A 21,053-nucleotide genomic window follows, 5' to 3' on the forward strand; every position below is an offset into this window, starting at 1 on the left:
CAAGAGTAGTCATGGTGGCAATCCTGTTGCATACTGTCCTTCTCAGACTTCATATTTTAATGGTGACATTGATAAGCTCAAGAGCTCTCAGAGGAAAGTGACAAGGATATTTAATGGCTTCAGGATGAGTTAAAGGAACTGTGGAAGTTAAGCCTGAAGAAGAGAAGACTAAGTGAAACATGATAACTGCATTCAAGTATTTGAATGGCTAGCATAAGAAATAGATATTAGATTTGTTCCTATTGGCCCTAGAGGGCAGAAATAGGAGCGTTGGTTAGAAGCTTTAGACAGATATGTTTTGCTTGCATGTATGGGGCTTAGGGGGAAAGGGCTACGTGAGGGGGCCAAGCATACACACACACACACACACACAGGCTCTTCAAACAAGGTCTGTGATAGCTTACTTCAAATTCTTTTGCCCACACTTTCTTCTAAAACTTAGACAGTCTGAATCTAACATTATCTTCCAAATGAAGCATCTATCTCCACAGTTACCAGTGGTCTCTCAATTGCCACATCTAATGGCATTTGCTCAGTCCTCATCTTTCTTCACTTCTCTGCCACATTGATATTGTTGAGCACTCTTTTCCTCTCTGTACTTGATCCTCTTTAAAAAGATTTCAGGACACTGCTCTCTCTCCCTGCCATCCATATCACACCCCCTCTGATTATTCCTCAAGCTTCTGTCCTTGACCTTCTCTTCTCTCTCTGCATTCTATTACTTAGTGACCTCATCTGCTCCCATAGTTTTAGTCATCTCTATTCCAGTGAGTCCTAGATCTAAAATATCCAACCACAGTTTCCCTCCCAAACTTTAGTCTGTTATTACTAATTGCCTATTGGTCATTTCAACTGTGATGTCCTCTTGAGGTCACAAACTCAAAATATCCAAAACATTATACTTCCCCCAAAACTCAGCTCTATTGAAATTTCCTGTTTCTTGCATTGTACCACCATCCTTCCCTTTGTCCTTGACTCACCCCTTATTTTTCTTCACCCCACATATCCAATCAGATACCACATCTTGTTTTGACTTCATGACATTTCTTGAGTGTGTCCTTTCTCCACTCACACAGCCATCACCCTAATTCAAGCCTTCATCCATTCTGTATGGTCTATTACAATAACTTCTCTCACACACAATCAATTCCATTGACCCCTAGTACCTCTAGGATCAAATAGACATTCCTTTGTTTGATTTATATATAGTTCTTCACAACTTTCCCCCATCCTAACTTTCTAGCCTCATTACACTTTATTAGCTTACACACACTCTACATTCCAATCAGATTGCTCTTCTATTCTCCATCTTCTGTCTCCATATCTCTGTACAGTCAGTCTCCTGTCTCTAGAATCTCCATCTTAATCTTGGCCTCTTGGCATCCCTGACTTCCTTCAAGTTCTATGTACCTTCTATGTAAGACGTTTCCTGGTTGTACAGCCACATATCCCTTTCCCTTGCAGGTAATCTTGGTGGTAAGGGATTTGTTCTTCATATTTGTTCTGGATTTTGCTATATATTTGTTCTATATCTTGCTATCTACAGGGTGTCCCAAAAGTCTTAGTGAAATTTAAAGCTTTAATAGCTTAATATTACTAGCTTCAATGACTTTAACTATGCCCCAGTCTTTGGGATACCTGGTATGCATGTTTTCTGTCATGTTACGACAGAAATGTTTTGCTTTTCTCTTTTGTATCTCCAGAGTCTAGAACTGTGCCTGATAAATGTAAACTGTTAATATCATCATCATGATCATTTATTAAGCACTTTCTGTGTGCCAGGCATTGTACTGTAAAGAAAGGCAAAACAGAAATTCCCTGTCTTCAGGGGAGCTCACATTCTAATAGGAAAGAGCTTGAAAACAACTACAGACAGAAGATGTATGCTGAATTCATGGGAGATAATCTCAGAAGGAAGGTATGAGAGGGAGGGGCAGAGATGAAGGGAAAGTGAGACTGGGAAATGCCTGTTGCAGAATTTGAGCTAAGTGTTGGAGGATAATAAATGTTTGTCGGTTAGTCATCTAGCCTTTTCAGTCGATGTCAGGGATATTGCTGAAATTCTTGTTCATGCCTGGTTGGACTATGTGCACCCGGAGTACATTTTCAACTCTGAGTTTTTGTGATTGTTTCTTTAATTCTGATTGTTAATGCTATTGTTGACTTCTATTGAAAGCACAGTAAAGAGAGAGAGAGAGAGAAAATTGTACTGAGCCTAGGTCCAGATCCCATCACTGACCTTTTCTAACTGTGGAACAATGGGCAGGTATTGCTATCTCACCAAGTGTCCCTGTCTCTCTGCTCTCTGTCTCTCTGTCTCTCTCTGCCTCTCTCTGTCTCTCTCTCTGTCTCTCTCTCTCTGCCTCTGCCTCTCTCTATCTCTGTCTCTCTCTCTCTGTCTCTGTCTCTCTCTTCTCTCTTTCTCCCCCTCTCTCTCATCTCTAAAATGAGGATAACCTGTAGCACTGAGCCACATGGAGTTATGATAATCAAATGAGATAATATATTCAAAGAGCTTTGTAAAGCTTAAAGCACTGTATTGATCTCAGCTGTTATTATTAATTGGGAGAGTGTATTTTTTTTAACAGTCACATCACATTATTGACTCATTGAGCTAGTAGGCCTACATGTACTGTCTTTCTTTCATGAGGAAACAGATTAGGGACTTTGTGGAGAGGAGAAAGTAGGATTCCCTACCTAGTGCAGTTGGGTGCTCAGAGCAACTGATGAGTAATATGTGGATGGTTGGGGTGTTGTGGAAAAGTTGCCTCTGTTATTATAGGTAGAGGCAGGGCAAGACATTTGTTAAGTGTTAAGGCAAATTTTCAAAATCATATTCACTATATACTACTCTCTGCTAAAAGATATACATTGTAGCTGTAATGCATATGACTTGATTTATCACTGAGGATCATATGGGCAAATCTCTCAAGACTTGTAACCACTTGCAGTTGCAACAGATTTAGGATCCCAATTTAATTTTAAGGTCTCAGATTCATAATAATTCTGTTGGAAGTGGTTGTGTCCCCAGTTAGAGGGACCACAGTGGGCTGGTAGGTTCTAGCTCTGCACTAGCTAAGGTCACCCTTTCCCAGAGTAATGGAGATCCCAGAGTAATACTGTGTCACGGGGGCCATTTGCAGTGGAAAGCAAGGAATGCCAAAGACAAGGTCAACCACGGGTGTTTATGAGAAATAAGATTAGATCAGTCACATGCCGTCTTCAACAATAAAAGGACATGTTTAGAACTGGATGCCAATAGCACTGAACTAATAGTAGAGCAAGAGACAGGCCTTAGCCTCACTGCTGACTTCTCCAAGCATACCTGGGTGTCTCTAGTTCTGGTTTGTTTTGTTTTTGGGTTTTGGTGTTTTCCATTCAAAGCACGAGTACCTGCCATAAAAAAGTAATCTTGTACTCTGCTGCTTGTGCCTTTAGCGTTCTTCTCTCAGGTTTTCCCGCGGAAGCTGCCACCACAGTGGCATTTCATACATCCTGGACAAAGGCCCACTGCCTCCTCTGTCTTTCTGTCTCTATATCTCTGCAGTTATGTGTCTCTGCCATTCATCTCTTTCTCTTTCACCCTTCTCTTTACCTACTAAGCTTTTCTCCCTTTCTTCCCCATTACCTCTCTCTTCTTTCTCTTCCCCTTTTCTTTTCTTTCACTCTCCCTCTCCCTCTCTGTCTCCCTCCCTGTCTTCTGTTAGCTTCCCCTTTTCTCAAAATGAGAAGAAATAGAACTTTCTGGATCTTTGGCAACTTAGACCCCCTTACAAAGCAGGCAAACCAAGCCTTGCCAAAAGGACTATTATCCTATCAATGAAATATGAAGGGCAATGTGAAATAGTGACCTCATAGAACTGGCCTTGAAATTATGAATAGCCCTGGGCAAATCACATAATATGAGGAAAAGGGCATTGAGGAAATCTCTTACCTGAAACTTCCTATACTTATGAAATCATAGGTTTGTTTTTTTTTTTTTTTTAAATCAGTGATATACACATTTGAGGCCCCCTATCTCCATCCCAGTCTAGGTTGGCAGAATTCTAGCCTATTCCGCGAACCCAAAAGTCTCAGTTCTCCCAAATGCATGCACATTGCTTCTCAGAGTTCACCCTTTTTCATACACTTCCCCCCCCCAGTTAATTCTTCCTGTCATAGTTTATTTAAAGACTATACAAACTGTATGTGACTGAAATATATTTCAATCATATTTCTAAAAAATGCTTGCAAAACATTGCAAAACTGAAGGTTGAGTTTTGGGGGGCGGTTTCTGAGAGGGTTGCTGTTCTCTCCCATCTATGGTTGCTCATACCTCCTTTAAAAAATCTTGTACCTTGGTATTATGGAAAGAGCACTGACTGCAGAATCAGAGGATGGGGTGAAGTCCTACCCTTGTCATTGACTCTGTGTCATGTTTGAAAGACAACTCACATGACCTTAATTTTCCTCATTTGTAAAATGAAGGGATTGGATTAGTTAGCTTCTAAGGACCTTTCCAACTGCTAAGTGTTGGGGAAATAAAACAACTATTAGCATGAATGTGAATTTTATTAAACCTATTAATAATGATGTCTGACATTGATATAATACTTTCAAGTTTGCAGAGACTTTACATCCATTATCTCATTTAATCTTTATCCTAACTCATTGAAGTAGGGTTATCTGCCTTTCACAGATAAGGAAACTGAGGCAGGCTGAGGTTAAGTGCTCAGGGGCACATAGCTAGTAAGTGTCTGATGTGATTATATTCAAATACAAGTGTTCCTTGTGTTAAACAACTTAAGTCCAACAAGTCTATCCAGTTCTCTATGTCATATATTCCAGAAGGGAAGAAATAGTGCATCATCGTTTCATAGCACAGTCAAAATCTGTTTCCCTAAGGGCATAAGGCTGGAATCTGGGCATCTGCCTTTGCCACCAAGTAGCCACATGACTTTAGGAGAAATCACTTCATCTTTCTGGCCTTCAGTGTCTGACTGTAAAATAAGGAATTTGGACTAGATAATCTCTAAGGTCTCCATCAACTTTAGCTTTCTGTCATTCTATAAAATGTTTACTAGGATAGGCATGGCTTAACTTCAGTTTAGGGTAGATATCTTTTGAAATGGGTAAACTGCAACTTACAGATGGAAGATAGATAATCTGAGCCTGTGCTATTGAAAAAAAAAAGAGGACATTTTGAGATTATTTGGAAAGTCCCATGTTTTCTCTGATTTTATCATCACAGTGAAAAATACTCAGATCTGAATTTGGCAAAAAGCATCCACAAAATCAAAAATTAAATAGTACATGTAACTTGAATAACCTCAGTCAGTAGGAATTTCTGTCATTTACAGAATGGATGAATATTGATGGATTTTAGTCTAATTTCTTTTAGGTTTATTCTAGCAAAGGGAATTCAGAAAAAGTGATAATAGGCAACTTCTACTTTTAAATGATTTTGATTAGCCATGGGCTTCCCTATTCCTCCCAGAGGACTTAAATAACCTTGAAAGAAAATAAAAGGAAGCAATTATTTTAAATGTTGTCAAATGATGTTTTATCTAAAATATTGTATGTATTTATGTTTTATGTACATTTTAGGGAACTTTCATCGAAGTAAACTATACTATCTAAAAGATCTTAATCCTTTTAAAATACTTTAGGGAGCACAAACTTGTTGCATACTTTTAAAGGATAAGAGTATTTAATAGTCTGGATGAGAATTTTCCAGCTTTCAGAAAATATGATAGTACCTCATTCTTATGATGAATTCATACCTAGTAATCAATGCACCTGAGACTTTTTTGTGATCTGAATAAAGATCACTGATATTACAGTTTCATAACATTGCAGTTACATTCAGTTTTTCAATATCAAAACAATTTCATTTTCAATTCTATTTTTTCAGAAATCTGTGGTTTATTTCAGACTTTAAAACTAACATCAAGTGCTCTCCTAAAAATAACTACTCCTAAAAAGAATTGTTTATTGGTTGCTTATGAGGAAGTCACAAGTAAATGACTGTTGGTTTTGCCTGACAGGACTTTAAGTAAGTGTAGGGTTCTTTTTTTTTTTATCATTTTGGGGGGTTTTTTGTGTGTGAATTTTAATTTTTTGTAGGGGTATAGGGGATCTCCTGGTTTTAAATTTTATTCTTTGGTTCTCATAACTGTTCAAAATTTTTTTCTTATTCTTTGGTACAGTGGAATTAGCGAATTGGGTTTTTAACAAATGGCTGTTTATGCATAATGTCATATAATCTACAAGCCTAATTCTTATTCCACATAATATAGAACTTATTTCTTTTTTCTTTTGAATATGTCTGTTCTAAAAACTATATTGATTTTTTATGATGTTCCTGACACCTGCCAATTTTTAAAGCCACTACTAGGCATCCATACCACTTATTTGATATATGTCAGTCGACTGGCATCTCTGTGTGTACTTATTCTCCTATGTCTGTCTATGGGGACATCATTCTGACATCCCAAACCTCATGTTAATGCTTGGTTTGTGGCTCATGATGTTCCGAGATAAATGTATACATTTTTTGTGGCGTTGATTAGATGTTTACTGAAAGAAGAACAGAAGCTTCTTGGTAATACTGCAGTAAGCTGTTTATTGGTGGATTCCTTTTTCCTTTCACTGTGACCTGTGAATGTCAGAATAGGCTCATTGCCAATTTTGTGATCTGCTGCTCTCTTCAAAATGGAGGCAGGGAGGTATCCATTTTCATCAAGAAGATGACAGTGTTTCAGTCCTCCAGACCATCTGGAGAGAGGAACTTTTTAAGCAAAAGAAAATGGGAACTTTTTAAAAAATTATATTTAGCGAGAAAGAAAAGGGGGAGGAAAAAAAACATTTAAAGTTAAACTATACCTTATGAGTTCATGATTGTCTAGTATGCTGTCCTGTTTAGCTGAAACATAAACAAGAAAATACACAAGCTATTTTTACAAAGAACTAGTTCCCAAAGCCTCTGGAGTATTAGTAAACAAATGTAAGTAAATTAGCTTTTTGGCACACTTGTTAAGTTTATTGCACACACAAATATAACAAGTACAAGAAAAAGAGATTTCCCCCTGATACGCACGCATTGTGTGTGGTGGTCTTATGTAGATCCAGACTTTTAATGGCCCTTTTCATGCATCTCTGCAAAGAGCTCACACCGTGAGAATTTAATATCCCAAGATATGTTTGTGATTTTCAGTGGTCTTGATAATGTTGTTCTCTAGATTTCCCTTCCCCACCCCCTTCTTTTTGAGAACAAAGAGTTTACTTGAAGGGTGGAGTAAATGCAGAGCTTAGTCCATAGTTTTTATTTTTTGCCTTTAACATTTATGTGAACTCTCTGCTTTTAAACCATTAATGATAACAATAATAAAAACAAGAATAAAAATTATTATTTTAAACACTTTGATGTTTTCAGTTTTCTAATATCCTAAGACTACACTGTGGATGTTATATAGAATATCCATAGATGTATAAGAATTGGCAAAAAGCTTCATTGATATTCTTGTCTTAGACTGAGAAGTATCATACCTGGTTTTTGTTTTTTAAAGCCTTAAACATGTATTTTTTTTTCCTTTTCTCATAAATACAAAGCCTTCCTTTTTTTTCCCTCTTTTTCTCTTTGTATTACAGAGGAAGCATTGTTTCATGTTATGAACTGTTTTAGAACTAAACAAGGTAGAAATGGAGCATTTCAAAAACTGGAAAATTGGATGGCAGAAACTGGGCATAGACCCATATCTCACTGTATATATCAAGATAAGGTCAAAATGGGTACATGATTTATATATAAAAGGTGATACCATAAGCAAATTAGGAGAGCAAGGAATAGTTTACCTGTTAGATCTGTGGAGAAGGGAAAAATTTATTATCGCACAAGAAATAGAGAACATTATAAAATGCAACATGGATCATTTCAGTTATATTTAATTTTAAAAGTTTAGCACAAGCAAAACCAATGCAACCAAGATATTAGAAGGAAAGCAGAAAGATGGGAAACAATTTTTTTACAGCCAGTGTGTCTGATGAAAGCCTCAGTCCTCAAATATCTAGAGAATTGATTCAAATTAATAAGAATACAAGTCATCCATCAATTGATAAATGCTCAAAGGATATGAACAGTTTTCAGATAAAGAAATCAAAGCTATCTATAGTCATCTGAAAAAAAATGCTCTAAATCACTATTATTTAGAGAAATGCATATCAAAACAACTCTGAGGTACTGCCTCACGCCTATCATATTAATGGCTGATATGACAGAAAATGAAAATGATAAATGTTGGAGAAGATGTGGGAAAACTTGGTACATTAATGATTTTTGGTGGAGTTCGAAATTGATCCAACCATTATAGAAAGAAATTTGGAACCATGCTCAGTGGTCTACAAAGCTGTGCATACCCTTTGACCCGGCAATACCACTACTAGGTCTGTATCCCAAAGAGATCATAAAGAGGGGGAAAAGACCCATATGGACAAAAATATTTATAGTAACTCTTTTGTGGTGGCACAGAATTGGAAATTGAGGGGATGCCCATCAATTGGGAAATGGTTGAACAAGTTGTAGTTTATGAATGGAATGGAATGCTATTGTGCTATAAGAAATGATGAGGAGATGGATTTCAGAAAAACCTGGAAAAACTTACATGAACTGATGCTGGGTGAAGTGAGCAGAACCAGGAGAACACTGTATACAATAACAGCAACATTGTGCAGTGGTCAGCTATGATAGAGTTAGCTCTTTTCGGCAATATAAGTATCTAAGACAATTCCAAAAGACTCATGATAGAAAACGCTAACTACATCCAGAGAAAGAGCTATGAAATCTGAATGCAGATCAAAGCATATTCTTTTCACTTTTTTTCATGGTTTTCCCCATTTTGTTCTGATTCTTCTTTCACAACATGATTAATATGGAAATATCTTTAACGTGAGTGTACATGTATAACCTTTATCAGATTGCTTGCTGTCTTGGGGAGGGAGGGGGATGAGTATGGAAGGAGGGAGAAAAATTTGAAACTCATAATCTTATAAAAATGAATGTTGAAAACTACCTTTACATGTAATTGGAAAAAAATATAATACTATCAAGTAGGGGAGAAATGGAACATTTCATTCCCACTTCTTGTTTCTTACACAATAACATACCTTGTAGTATCATCATCACAGGAAACAAACTAAATTAGTTCTTGTTCTCTAGGTTTATGCCCCGTCAGCAAGCACTGCCGACTACAATAGGGACTCACCAGGTTACCCATCTTCGAAACCAGCAGCCAGCACTTTTCCTAGCTCCTTCTTCATGCAAGGTAAGAAACTGCTTTTCAAGGAAAAACCACTTAGCAATTCATGTTAAAGGTCTGAGAGAACTCTTACCATATTTTCACTCTAAATGTATTTGTCACAAAAATGGGCAAACGAGGCAGTGTTCTTTCCTAAGAAATGTGACAGCAGTAACAAGATCGAACCTTTCTTTTATGGTTCTGAGCATCAATTTGAGGGTTAACCAGAAGTATTGCATACTAGGTTCAGAGCTTGTTTTAGACTATACACATTTTATTAGTCAGCTTTGTCTCCTTGTCACGTATAACCTTTTTTTATTGGTTTTGTCTGACCTTGTCTCGGCAAGGCTTCTTGGGGTTTTCGATCTCATTTTCCCTTCTATTGACAAAAGTACTTTACAGTGTAGAAGGAAGAGCTGCCATGTGTCATCCTTTCCTGAGAGCTGTAAAGGAGGTAGCAGTGAAAGGATCCCTTTGATGTGACGTCACTTTCTCCAGATAAGAGCAGACAGATTCAGTTAGGATTAGTAGTTACTATCATTTTTACTTATTCCCACTCCATTTGAATTGTTGGCCTTTTCAATCCAATTACAAATTTGATATTACTTTGGTACTTCAGGAATCCATGATTTTGTCATACTGGGCACTCCCTCAGCTAATGGAAAGTCACAATGCTCTGCTATCTTCATGAGTCACTGCGATAAAAAAAAAATAAACAAAAACAATACAAAAAACTCATCCTTTGGTGGCCAGTCTTTTGGTGATAGGTCTCTAAACTGATTTATGCTGGTCCTTCAATGACATATACATAATCTGTTGCTGGACTATATCTGAAGCCTTTCCAACTTTCCAGTACTTATTGGACCACTGGCATAGCTTCCAGGAGCCTGGCTTCACCTCCATTGAATACCCAGTGAAGAAATTGTCATGGTACCCAGTACAAATTAATCCAATTGGTCCCTGTTGATTCCTGTTGCCATTTAAAGTGAGATACTAAAGAATACTCCATACTGTTATCTAAAGACAAGCAGAGTTCCTGCCTTTTAATTACAGATTTTTGCTACTTGTGTCTCATCCTAGTGGCCGAGTGGAATTGTCTCATGTTGATGTCTTCACCTCTTCAGAGTCAGGTAGCACTCTGCTACACAAAACAGCCATCATTCCACTGGGGGCCCTATTTCCTTTTTTCCAGTAACAGAAAGAATTTATGCTACTCACGGTTGGGATAAACAGTTCTCAGAGATAGATATATACATCAACTAGACTTGCATGCATCCAGACCATTGACAAAAAGGTTTTCTGTTTTGTGCTTTTAGTGGGGTGACTTGCATCATCTAAGCCAAAGGAAGAAGATTAGGTAGATTAATACTAATAATAGTTTCTTAATTTTATTGAGATGAGGCAAAATATGGGAGCAAATATTGTGTCTTTGCAGAACTAAAAATGACATAGTGATTTGATTCTAAAAGTTAACATTTATCATTTCATTTTCACAATTTATTTGCCCAGAATATAGAAATATTTTCCTATTTTTTAAAAAGCAACATTATGGCAAGATCACAAGAGTATGAAAAATATTAACTTGCTGTGAAAAGCAATACATATGTAAAATATGTATTTTTATGAGCCTGCATTGAGCAGAATTTTTGAAGATAACAAACCCTAAATAGATTTTAATTGCTACATAGTGCATCTCATTTCAGAACATATACAGAAGCTCTTGTCTTGAATGTAGTCTTACAAAGTCATTTGTCATACTCATCAACCTTTCATTAAAAGAATTTAGCCTTGGACTTTGAAATTAAGATAGGGATATCTACACTTCTGGAATCTAAGGACTTCTTCCATATTAAGGGAAGTATGGACTGTATTAATCAAACTTTTCCTTTGTACCATGATGACAGTTAAAGAGGAGTTGGGCTCCCTATTTGTGCAAAAAATATTAGCTCCCATAAGCCAATAGTGAATTATTGAGTGCTGAACCTTAGGTGCTGCTGAATTGAGTCCCTAGTGAAAGTAAAGATATTCTGTAAGTTAGGTTGAAGCATGTTGTAGTTACATTACCATGTCCTCTCATTTTAATCTTCACTTTTATTCTTCCAACTAAATTTCTTAAAATTTCAAAACCATGAGTGAAGTTTTATCTGCACAGTACTTATTAAAAAAAACAAGAGATTATTCTTCCAAACTGCTTGAAAACATTCCAATTTTCAAAATTTAAACATCTAGAATTAGTACTTCAGTGAAAAGCCCTTGATGGGATGTATAGTGGCCCATTCAGCTCGCCTTGTAGAAGAATTAGAAGTACTGCCAACGATTAAAGCCTATTTGGAAAAATTCTCTGCAGGTTTACTATGGAAGTAGTCCAGTTGTTAAGGAATCAATGCCAGCAGCATATTCAATAGTAACATAAGTTTGCCTCTCTGATCCTACTTCTTTCTTCTGCCACCCACCCCCAAGTGTAAAAAAGACCGCAGAAACCAATAGCAGAAACCCTAGACCATAGTAGAATGGGAGACTTTTATATCTAAATTACAGCATAATTTACCTAATTTGTCTGAAATGAGAAAGTCCTAGGAATAAGTTTTGAATTTTGAATTAATACCAGGATCACAATTTGACCTGACAAAAAATACTATATGGAATTTTCAACCTTTTTGACACCCCATAGTTTTTATAAACCCATTCCTCTTAAAATATTAAAAAGAATGTCTTCTCTTTAAGATATGTATGCCTTAAGCTGCCTCTGCTTCAAACATAATATCTTCACAAAAACCCCAGAGCCCACTGAGAAGCATATGTACCCTAGAGAGTTTTACCCTTTCAAAGTGTACCACATAGCAATTCCAAGATTTTTTCCGTATACTTTGTATATTATAGATCTGAAACCCAACCTCTTAAGTCAAATAACCATTTGTTTACTTTTAAAATTTGTAAATTTGCCAAGTGTGTAATATATCAGGCATTTTTTTAGCTAAAAATATTTGCCCCAAAATATAGCAGCAGTTATCATAGAAAAATAAAAAGGGTGAGGCAGTTGCCAAGAAACTTTTATTTAACATCAGATATCCTGCTAACTTGACATAATTCAATATGAATTTGTGTTCCATTTCTCTCTCTTCAACTTGGTTTTTAACTGAAGACCTGTCATTTATTGTTCACTGTTTTTAGCTGCTAGGTAATTGAACACCATATTTTTTATGCTATGTCTTGTATAATCAACAAACTGGCATAAGGATAAATGAAGTATATTGGGACAGTTATTTTTAAGTTTATGAGACAAGCACTATTCTCGAAGCCAGTTTCAAGGCCCTCAGGGAAGCCACCATTGTCTTTGTCCTTTGCAGATGGCCATCACAGCAGTGACCCTTGGAGCTCCTCCAGTGGGATGAATCAACCTGGCTATGGAGGAATGTTGGGCAATTCTTCTCATATTCCACAGTCTAGCAGCTACTGCAGCTTGCATCCGCATGAACGTTTGGTAAGGCTGATTTTTGTGGTCATGGAGATAAGAAAGCCAGTTGAGTGATTATCTACCCTCTTGTTTTACAAAGCTAGGCATAAGGTCTAGGGAGTTATCTTCATTCCTGAGATCTTTAAGAAAGGACATCCAAGCATCAGTCCTAGATACTTTAGACTGGAGACTGCACTGGAAGAAATCATTTCTTCAGATCCTAGATCTAAGAAACTATGATTTTTTGTAGTCATCTTTTTTCTCATCACTTTATTCTCTTTTCCCTGAATGTGTATATCCCTTTTCCTTTTATAATCTCAATTTTTTTGTTCCATGTTTTTTTTTATGTGTCCTGAATCGCTAGTATCATTATTAAAGGGGGTCATATTGGTGAGCACAAGTTAGACATGTGAATTTAATGTTATCATACATGATCAAAACGATGGACTTTCTTCCCTCTCCACCGCCCTGACCACTACTTTATATTATACTTATATTTTTGTTACCATTAGACTGTAATCTGATCTGTCTTCTTTCCATCTTCAAAACTAGGGGCAGCCAGGTGGCAGTGTTGGGATGACCTGGGGATCGAATCCGGGGCTCCGACACTTAGCACCACACCCAGAAATAACTGGCCATGTTATTTCGAGCAAGTTACTTAACCCCGGTTGCTCATTAAAAAAAAAAAAGAATTAAACTAATTTTTAATGTTTAGTGATAACTTTAATTAAATTTTAATGATAATACAGAATTTTTAATGATAATTCTGTCTGTTAGAGGAAAAAGTACTAGTAGATATTGAAGCTGGATTTGGTATTCATGTAAGAGTAGTCACAATATGAATTCCCCTGTTCATATAGCATCATTTTAGAAGTTTATTTACACTCTCAAACTCATAAATCCAATACTTTCATGAATCTGTGCTCTTACTGAATGTCACTATTCCCCAAGTGCATCCCACAACCCAACCATGCCTACACCGACTATGCTATCTCCTCTATGTCCTCCCATAAATTATAAATCGTCATGACTTGCGCATTGAAAAGGACCTCGGCTTCAATATAACGCAATCCAATAATGTCAAAGGGATCCCCATTATAACATGTCCATCAAGTGGTTATCCAGTGTCTGCCTGAAGACCTCCAAAAAGGGGGACCCCCCACCTCTTGAGGCAGGACATTCTACTTTTAGAAAGCTCGAATTGTCCCAAAGTCTTTCTGCACATCAAGCCTAGATTTGTCTCTTTGTGGCTTGTACTCTGTGCTCCTCCTGGTTCTGTCCTCCTGGTCAGAGAACAAATCTCATTTGTCCCTGACTCCAAGTCTTTTCTTCACCAAGCAAAACGTGTTCCTTTTCTTCACTTGTTCCTTGTGCGACACAGACACAAGACACTTTGCCAATACTGGTTGCCATTCTTTACACAATCTAGAATTTATCAATGTCTCTCTTAAGCCCCATCACTCAGAACTGAATCTCATACTCCAGATGAGCTCTGATGAAAGCTGAGAACAGGATTGTTGCCTCCCTAAGAAGAGCAGGCTCTGCCCCTCTTAATTCAGCCCAAAATTACAATAGCTTTTTTGGCTTCCACATCTCAATTCATACTTACTGAAATTTGCTGTCCACTAAAACCCCCATATCTTTTTTTCCTCTACCATAGAGTTGTGAAATTGATTTTTTTATACCTAAGCATTAAAACTTTTTATTTGAAATTCACAGACAGGGCCACCCAACCTACTGCAGGCCTTCTTCACATTTTCCTGATTTTGCAGAATTACAAGTAGAGCATGTGGGGTCTCCACCAATTGTCCTATGTGATTACTATGTGTTTGGAAGATCTGTAGTTCTATGAATACATTTTAAAATGCTTCCAGTTCCACCAAGACTTTGCCAGCTCTTCATCAGGGATACGCTTTCTAATGGCTTCCCCTTTTCTCCTTTACGCTGCTTGGATTTTTCCAGTTTTTCCATAGGAACCAATACTTGGTTCTTTTCTTTGATTCCTGCTTTCTGTTCTCCTCAGGTATTGCAGATATAGTCAAAGGCATGTTATCTGCATTTTGCCACCAAGAAAGTCCAGGAAATTAATATTTTTATGAGATTCTTAAATCCCTCAATACAAATCATTTTCATAACTGAGACTTTACCGGAGAAGCAGGATCTCAGTAAGGAGAAGAACAACTTTCTAGTAATAAGACGGATCGTTTTTAGTACTAATTTTCATCTCACCCAATTTACATATGTAAATTCACTATACCGTCACATTTTGATGTGAACCTCTGGTTGAACTACCTCTACCATAAGCAGCAAATGTTTTATTGCCTAACCTCTCCCCAGGATGCCTCACCTCACCTACAGGAGGGTGCTGGAGGAGTGTGGGACACGGTCGGGACTGGATCTATGTGCATTAACTTTTAATTAACTTATCAATAGCTTTACCCTTTCTCTGCCGTTGCTTTCTCCTTTTCTCTGGAAATAGATTGACAAAAGTTTTGTTGTCATTATAATTAAAGCTTATTATTCCTTATGCCCTATAGACTTTTCAATGAACAAGTATTGGCACTGTCCCTGATTGGATTTTAGTCTCTTTTTTTATTCAGTTCTCTTACCCTTCCTTTCTACCCCCCTTTTTTCACACTTCTCTTCTTCACAGTCTCTAGGACACAGAAAGTTAGAGTAAATTAGTTTAATGTTTCCCCAACTAACCAGGCGATATTGTCACTACTGCTTACAAAGGACAGCATTAGTTCAAAAATGCCTTCAATTGCAGATGAAAAGTATAAACTCAAAGAAAGCCACTATTCTCTTTATAAGAGATGTTGCTAAGCCAAGATAATTTTACCCCTTAGAAGGATAACCTTAGATAAACCCATGCCCACTATTAGTATTAGTGGCATGTATATATAGTCAGCTCACAATATGGAGTATCATTTCTGGGCTCCACAAATTAACAGATTTCAGTAATTATAGCATAAAAATGTAAAGAAGCAAGAACTATTTCTCTGCATTCTGATGTAGTTTTCTCCACTAACTTGAATAACATCAAATTATTACATCCAGTATTCAATGTAATTTCTGTGATTTAACCATCCATAATCTCTCATTGAACATACTTTTAAGAATCTGTGAAACTGATTGACAGTAATTTGAGTATGCACTGGGAAATCAATGTCCTTTCATTTGGAAATGATGGTAGTTCCCTGCATTTATTTAGCTTGTAGCCTTTGGCCAAGCCTACAATGCACAGAGTGAAGCTTTTGCTATAGTTTTCTGGGAAAATCAGGCCAAAGGAGATTTTGCCTGTGTTATTTTGGTAATTGTGCCTAAATGTTAGGTCTTCATTTCCAAAGGTCAAGCTCTTGAAGAGTATAATTGCTACCTTAAAAAAAATTCCTGTGATCTCATTGGTAAAACTACTGGTGAGGGAACTTGCTTTACCAGTGTAAATCTGTACCTGCTTTGCAATTGATTGCCTGGGACCCTCAAGAATTAAATTAAAGTCAGCATCTGCCTGAAGCAAGTTTTGACCCCTGTTCTTTCCAAATATATGGCCAGCTCACTAACACTATTCTGTGTAGCCTCTCAGTTACCAAATATTTTATTGTAATATACTACATATATGAAAACTTTTTTTAGCATCATAAAGCAAACTTTTGACACTTCAGCAACAACTCTAAGATCCCATTTTCTTTTTTTCCCCCCTATTCATACTGGATCGCTACTCCCTTTACAATTCCATCTTCTAGAAGATACAAACCAAGGGAATCCCAGAGCTAATTCCTAGTATAACTCAGAAATTTGATTCAGAACTTATGTCGAATTTAATTTATTTTTCTTCTTGACTGATAGTTGGCTAAATTTTAGAATGGGGTTACTGTGAAAGATTGTTGAGCCTACTACGCTGGAGGTTTTTAAAAATAGGAGAGATTCACATCTGTTTGTGATAATTTAGCCATGATCCTCAGACAGTGGGATGGAACAGTTGACCGGTCAGGGTTCTTTCCAGTCCAGTGAACCGAGAACCCTACCCTAAAGTGAGCTCCATATGACTTTTTCTCAGTCCATTGTAACTAAAACTCTCAAACCTTGTTTTCTTTCTGTCTGGATACAGAAATCTTTTATGGTTATCTGATAATGACCAAAAATATTCCCACCAAAACCATTCACTGTCTAAGTCACAAAGATGGATAGAGTCTCACTACACATAGCAAAAATTAGCATCAGTTGATGGCAGGATTGAGCAGTCTGCTACTGGTACACTTTACCTTTTCTCCATTAGACCAGTATAAAGAAGACACACTAACTTTTCTAGTAGGCGTGTCATGTAAGAGCCCCTGCAGTCAGTCATTACACCCAAAATGGGGGCAGTCAGTTCTCAAAAAACACCCCAGTTTCTAAAGAAATATCCCATATGCCCATATCTGCATGTTTAAAGTATTTCAATTCTAAAATTATCTTAACATAGTTTTTGACAGTTCTTTCATTTAAACCAAGAATGTTTTTTTCTAAATTTTTATATAATTAGTTTCCTTTATGACCCTATGTATATCATTTTATGTATCTGAAAATATTATGAGATAGGCTTTATTAGACTGCCAAAGGAGAACCCAGCACACAGAAAAGTTACGAACCCCTGCCTTAAGCACATTATTTAAGGGAGAGACGTCTTATTAGTTTCTCTCAGAATAATTTTATCAATAAGCACTTAAAATCTAAATGTTTTATGTATACTTCAATATTTCCCACATAAGAAACTCTACAGAGTAAATGTTTTTTCAGTACTTTAAACTTCATGGCAGTTCCTACCGTATTTTACCATGGTCAAAATGTCTGCACATTTTCTATTTGAATGGATCTATAAAAAGTTCCAATGAATTTCACATCATTGTATCCCTGTTTTATCCTACATTAAATCTAATTCTTTGAATCTCTTTGCATACTTTCTGTCCATGTCTGCCATTTACACTTTCTGTCCTTGTCTTTGAAGTTCATATGTAATCTGCCAGCATTTTTTTATGTTGTTCCTCTCCATCTTTCTCTTTTTTCAATCTCAAGTCCTATCTGTGTGCCATCAACAACTATATTCCTGCCTCAAAGATCCAGGGATTTTGATTTTTTGTGAGCCATATATCCATCCTATCTAGATGTGGCTTAGTACGCTGCAGCTCCATCTCTTTTTTGAGGGAAAAAAAATGATCCCTTAGGAGATTCATTTTATATCCTTGTAAAACTAAACACATACACACACACACACACACACACAGAAAGAGAGAGAGTAGTTCCCAGTAAAGAAATCACATACCCTACACATGTTTTTAAAAAAACTTGAAAGAAAATTATATTAAAACAAAATTTTAAATAGAATTTCATCAAAGCAAGAAATATTTCAATATTATGTTCTGGTCTTTATTTTTTCATTGCATATTCTCCTCTAAGTGTCCTATGATTCATAACATATATTCCCCTGTGTATTTGATGATTGGAACATCTAAGCCTGGCACATAGTGAAGGGATTAATAAATGCTTATTAACTGACTAAGCTCTCCTCTACTACTCTTTATTTTGCCTAAAATTTTAATTAGCTAGAATGTTTGGGACTTTTATTCTTCTCATTTAGTTTTTGGTTACCTATAGGTTTTACTATCACCTGTTCTTAAAAGTGTCAGAATCAAATTTTCCTGCCTTACCAGAATGAACATTATTGAATCTTTTATGCAGATATTGTAGTGTCACAGAGGTATCTCTCTGAACATCAGTCCTCATGATAGATCACTCTGCATATGGCATGTATAGTATTTTAAGTTGAATGCATGTGGACTCCAGGACTTAATCTAATAGTTGTTTGATATTTTGGTTGTTTAATGAATTCCCTAATGCCATATTGTTTCCTTGGGATTTATTTTTTAAAAGAAATATATAGTTTAAAATTAAGACCGAATTCCCATGACTTGAAAGTTTCATTTCTTTGAGTTTTTATTAAATTAGTTTTACCATGCCTGATAAAACTCATAAGTAAAATCAGCATTTTAACATTAATTTACCTCTCGTTTAAAATACAAACCTCTTCTTCTCTTGCCTGCACAAAGTACAGGACTTTATAGATATGCTTCATCACCTATATATAAACTTCTTGAGAAGGCTCCTTAACTCCTTTAAAGTTTCCATATGATAGGCAGTGTGTAAATATTTGTCAAGTGATTTTTTTAAGTGTGGGATTCTTTTCCAATGATTTTTTTCTGCTTACCATCCCATTATCCTTTCTTACTCTGAACCACACATCATATTATGTGTATCTCATTAAAAAGCAGCATAATTTTAGAAGAGTTCTTGTTATAATGGTGATTAAAATTGGGTAGGATTGGTGGTTCAGGTGCCTCAAAAAAAATGTCTTTGGTTACATGTTAATCTGAGTTCATTCTGCTTATACAAAGAAAATTTTGTCAAAGGTCACTTTGACATTGATAAAATCAATATTAAAACATATTCTGTATATCAGGCAGATATATTTTATTATTTATTTATTTGTTAAATGCTACCCATCAATGAATGAACAGTAGTGTTTTTTGGAGGGAAGTGGAGAGGTTATTAATGTTATTTTTTGTTTTTGTAGGGAAGCAGAGGGGAAAGAAAAGTTGTTTTGCTTTCTCAAACCTATCCTAAGTGAAGAGGAAGATTAAAAAAAAGTATAAAACATGTTCCCTGCCATTCACGGAGCTTACATATTATTTAGGGAGATGAAATTACACAAGAAAAAACTTAAAAGAGTCTTGAAAGGCAGTACATAATTAAGTGCTAAGTGATGCTGTGCAAAGTATAAGTACTGTAGGAATTTAAGGAAGGAGGAGCTCTCTGAGTGTTGGAAAAGTTAGAGAAAGTGGACAGGAGGAAGGGAGGAACTGGATTAGTATTTCACTAACGAATATATTAAGACAATAAAGGCTAATGAAGAACAAATGAATGGAATTTAAACACTGATAACTACCATCCATGCAGCTTAATGTTATATTACTAAACCTTGCAGCTAAAAAAGTATCCCCAATAATCATATAATAAGGTAGTTTTATCATATATTACATATGCAACCAAAGAAAGTATATGTTTTACATGGTGAACCCACTTTGTTCCATGCATGTCATATGAAAGGCATATATAGTATGTTTAAAAATTATATTATTTTACGAAACTATGTTTTTCTTGTAAAAACATACAGTTGGACAAATCTTTGTGACTAAAGTACATTGTTATCTCATAACCACATTTTCAGTTCACAGAAGATGTGCACAGGTAATAAGATTAATTACCAACATTCATCAGTTATTGCATGCCCTGGGAAAAACTCCTTATATAGAATACTGTCACAACAGCTTCACTGGAAAAGATGAATTCGAAAGGAAATTATTTCTTAAAGATAATCTTATTTCAGAGTCCAGAGTGTAGCTAGTACAGAGATCATACAAAGAAAGCACCCAAAATAAAGTGAGTCATTCTTAGTTTAGTTTTGTTCAACCTTAGTCAAATTTAACAATATCCTTTCAGAGTAAGTTAATCTGAGGGTTTTTTTCCTGGTTTGTATTTTGTGAATTAGAAAAAAGTGATTGAATAAGTAAACAAGAAGCTTTAAGACTATTAATTATCCTTTCCCATTTGATATAAGGAAGCAAGAATAGATGGCATTGGGAGATCATGTGAAACAAGTAAATATTGATTTACTTTTCTAAAATTTGGTATGTGGCGAAATCTTTCTCAACTGACCACTTTAGAAGCCATAAAAAATTTATTAGAAGTGATCTTAAATTGAAAGCCAAATCAGACTTTCATCAGAATTCTTATTAATTTAAGCATTTTGAAGTTCTACAGATGGAGATAATTTTTAGTGTAGTGTTCACTCTGTAATGCTTAGGTCACTTGATAATTGTAGTCTTATTTGATGAAAACCCAAACCAGCTATGTATGCCATCTTTCTGAGGATCATAATTTTTTTTATTTTATTCAGCTTCTAAAATGGAAGGTCTAAGAAAATTAGAGTAACTAACAATTGTACTTAATTATTTGTAGAACCTAAAGGCAAAACTTGGGTGCAAAATGATTAGTTTTTAGTGAAGCAAGAAAGAGATACAGAACTGGATGGTCATAATTTTTTAACCTTCTTTTAATATTTCTATGTTTTTTTTTAATTTTCTGCTTTTTACTACAGAGTTATCCTTCACACTCTTCAGCAGACATCAATTCTAGTCTTCCTCCGATGTCCACTTTTCATCGTAGTGGTACAAACCATTACAGCACCTCTTCCTGCACACCACCTGCTAATGGGACAGACAGTATAATGG

At 36.0% G+C, this 21,053-nt stretch overlaps 1 protein-coding gene across 14 annotated transcripts in view; it reads left to right on the plus strand.

Moving 5' to 3' along the window:
• The window catches only part of LOC138173290 (transcription factor 4), a 450,738-nt gene that overhangs the window by 371,932 nt on the left and 57,753 nt on the right, over positions 1-21,053 (plus strand). For all 14 annotated transcript variants that reach the window (XM_069103270.1, XM_069103279.1, XM_069103296.1 and 11 more), the window contains 3 exons: positions 9,194-9,299; positions 12,620-12,753; positions 20,921-21,053. In XM_069103270.1, coding sequence (XP_068959371.1) covers positions 9,194-9,299; positions 12,620-12,753; positions 20,921-21,053 — 373 coding nt within the window. The remainder of the gene's footprint in view (positions 1-9,193; positions 9,300-12,619; positions 12,754-20,920) is intronic.

This window comes from Petaurus breviceps, unplaced genomic scaffold, assembly GCF_028583685.1.
Source record: "Petaurus breviceps papuanus isolate PSGF00001 unplaced genomic scaffold, PetGlider_PUasm1.0 129, whole genome shotgun sequence".
NCBI lineage: Eukaryota > Metazoa > Chordata > Mammalia > Diprotodontia > Petauridae > Petaurus > Petaurus breviceps.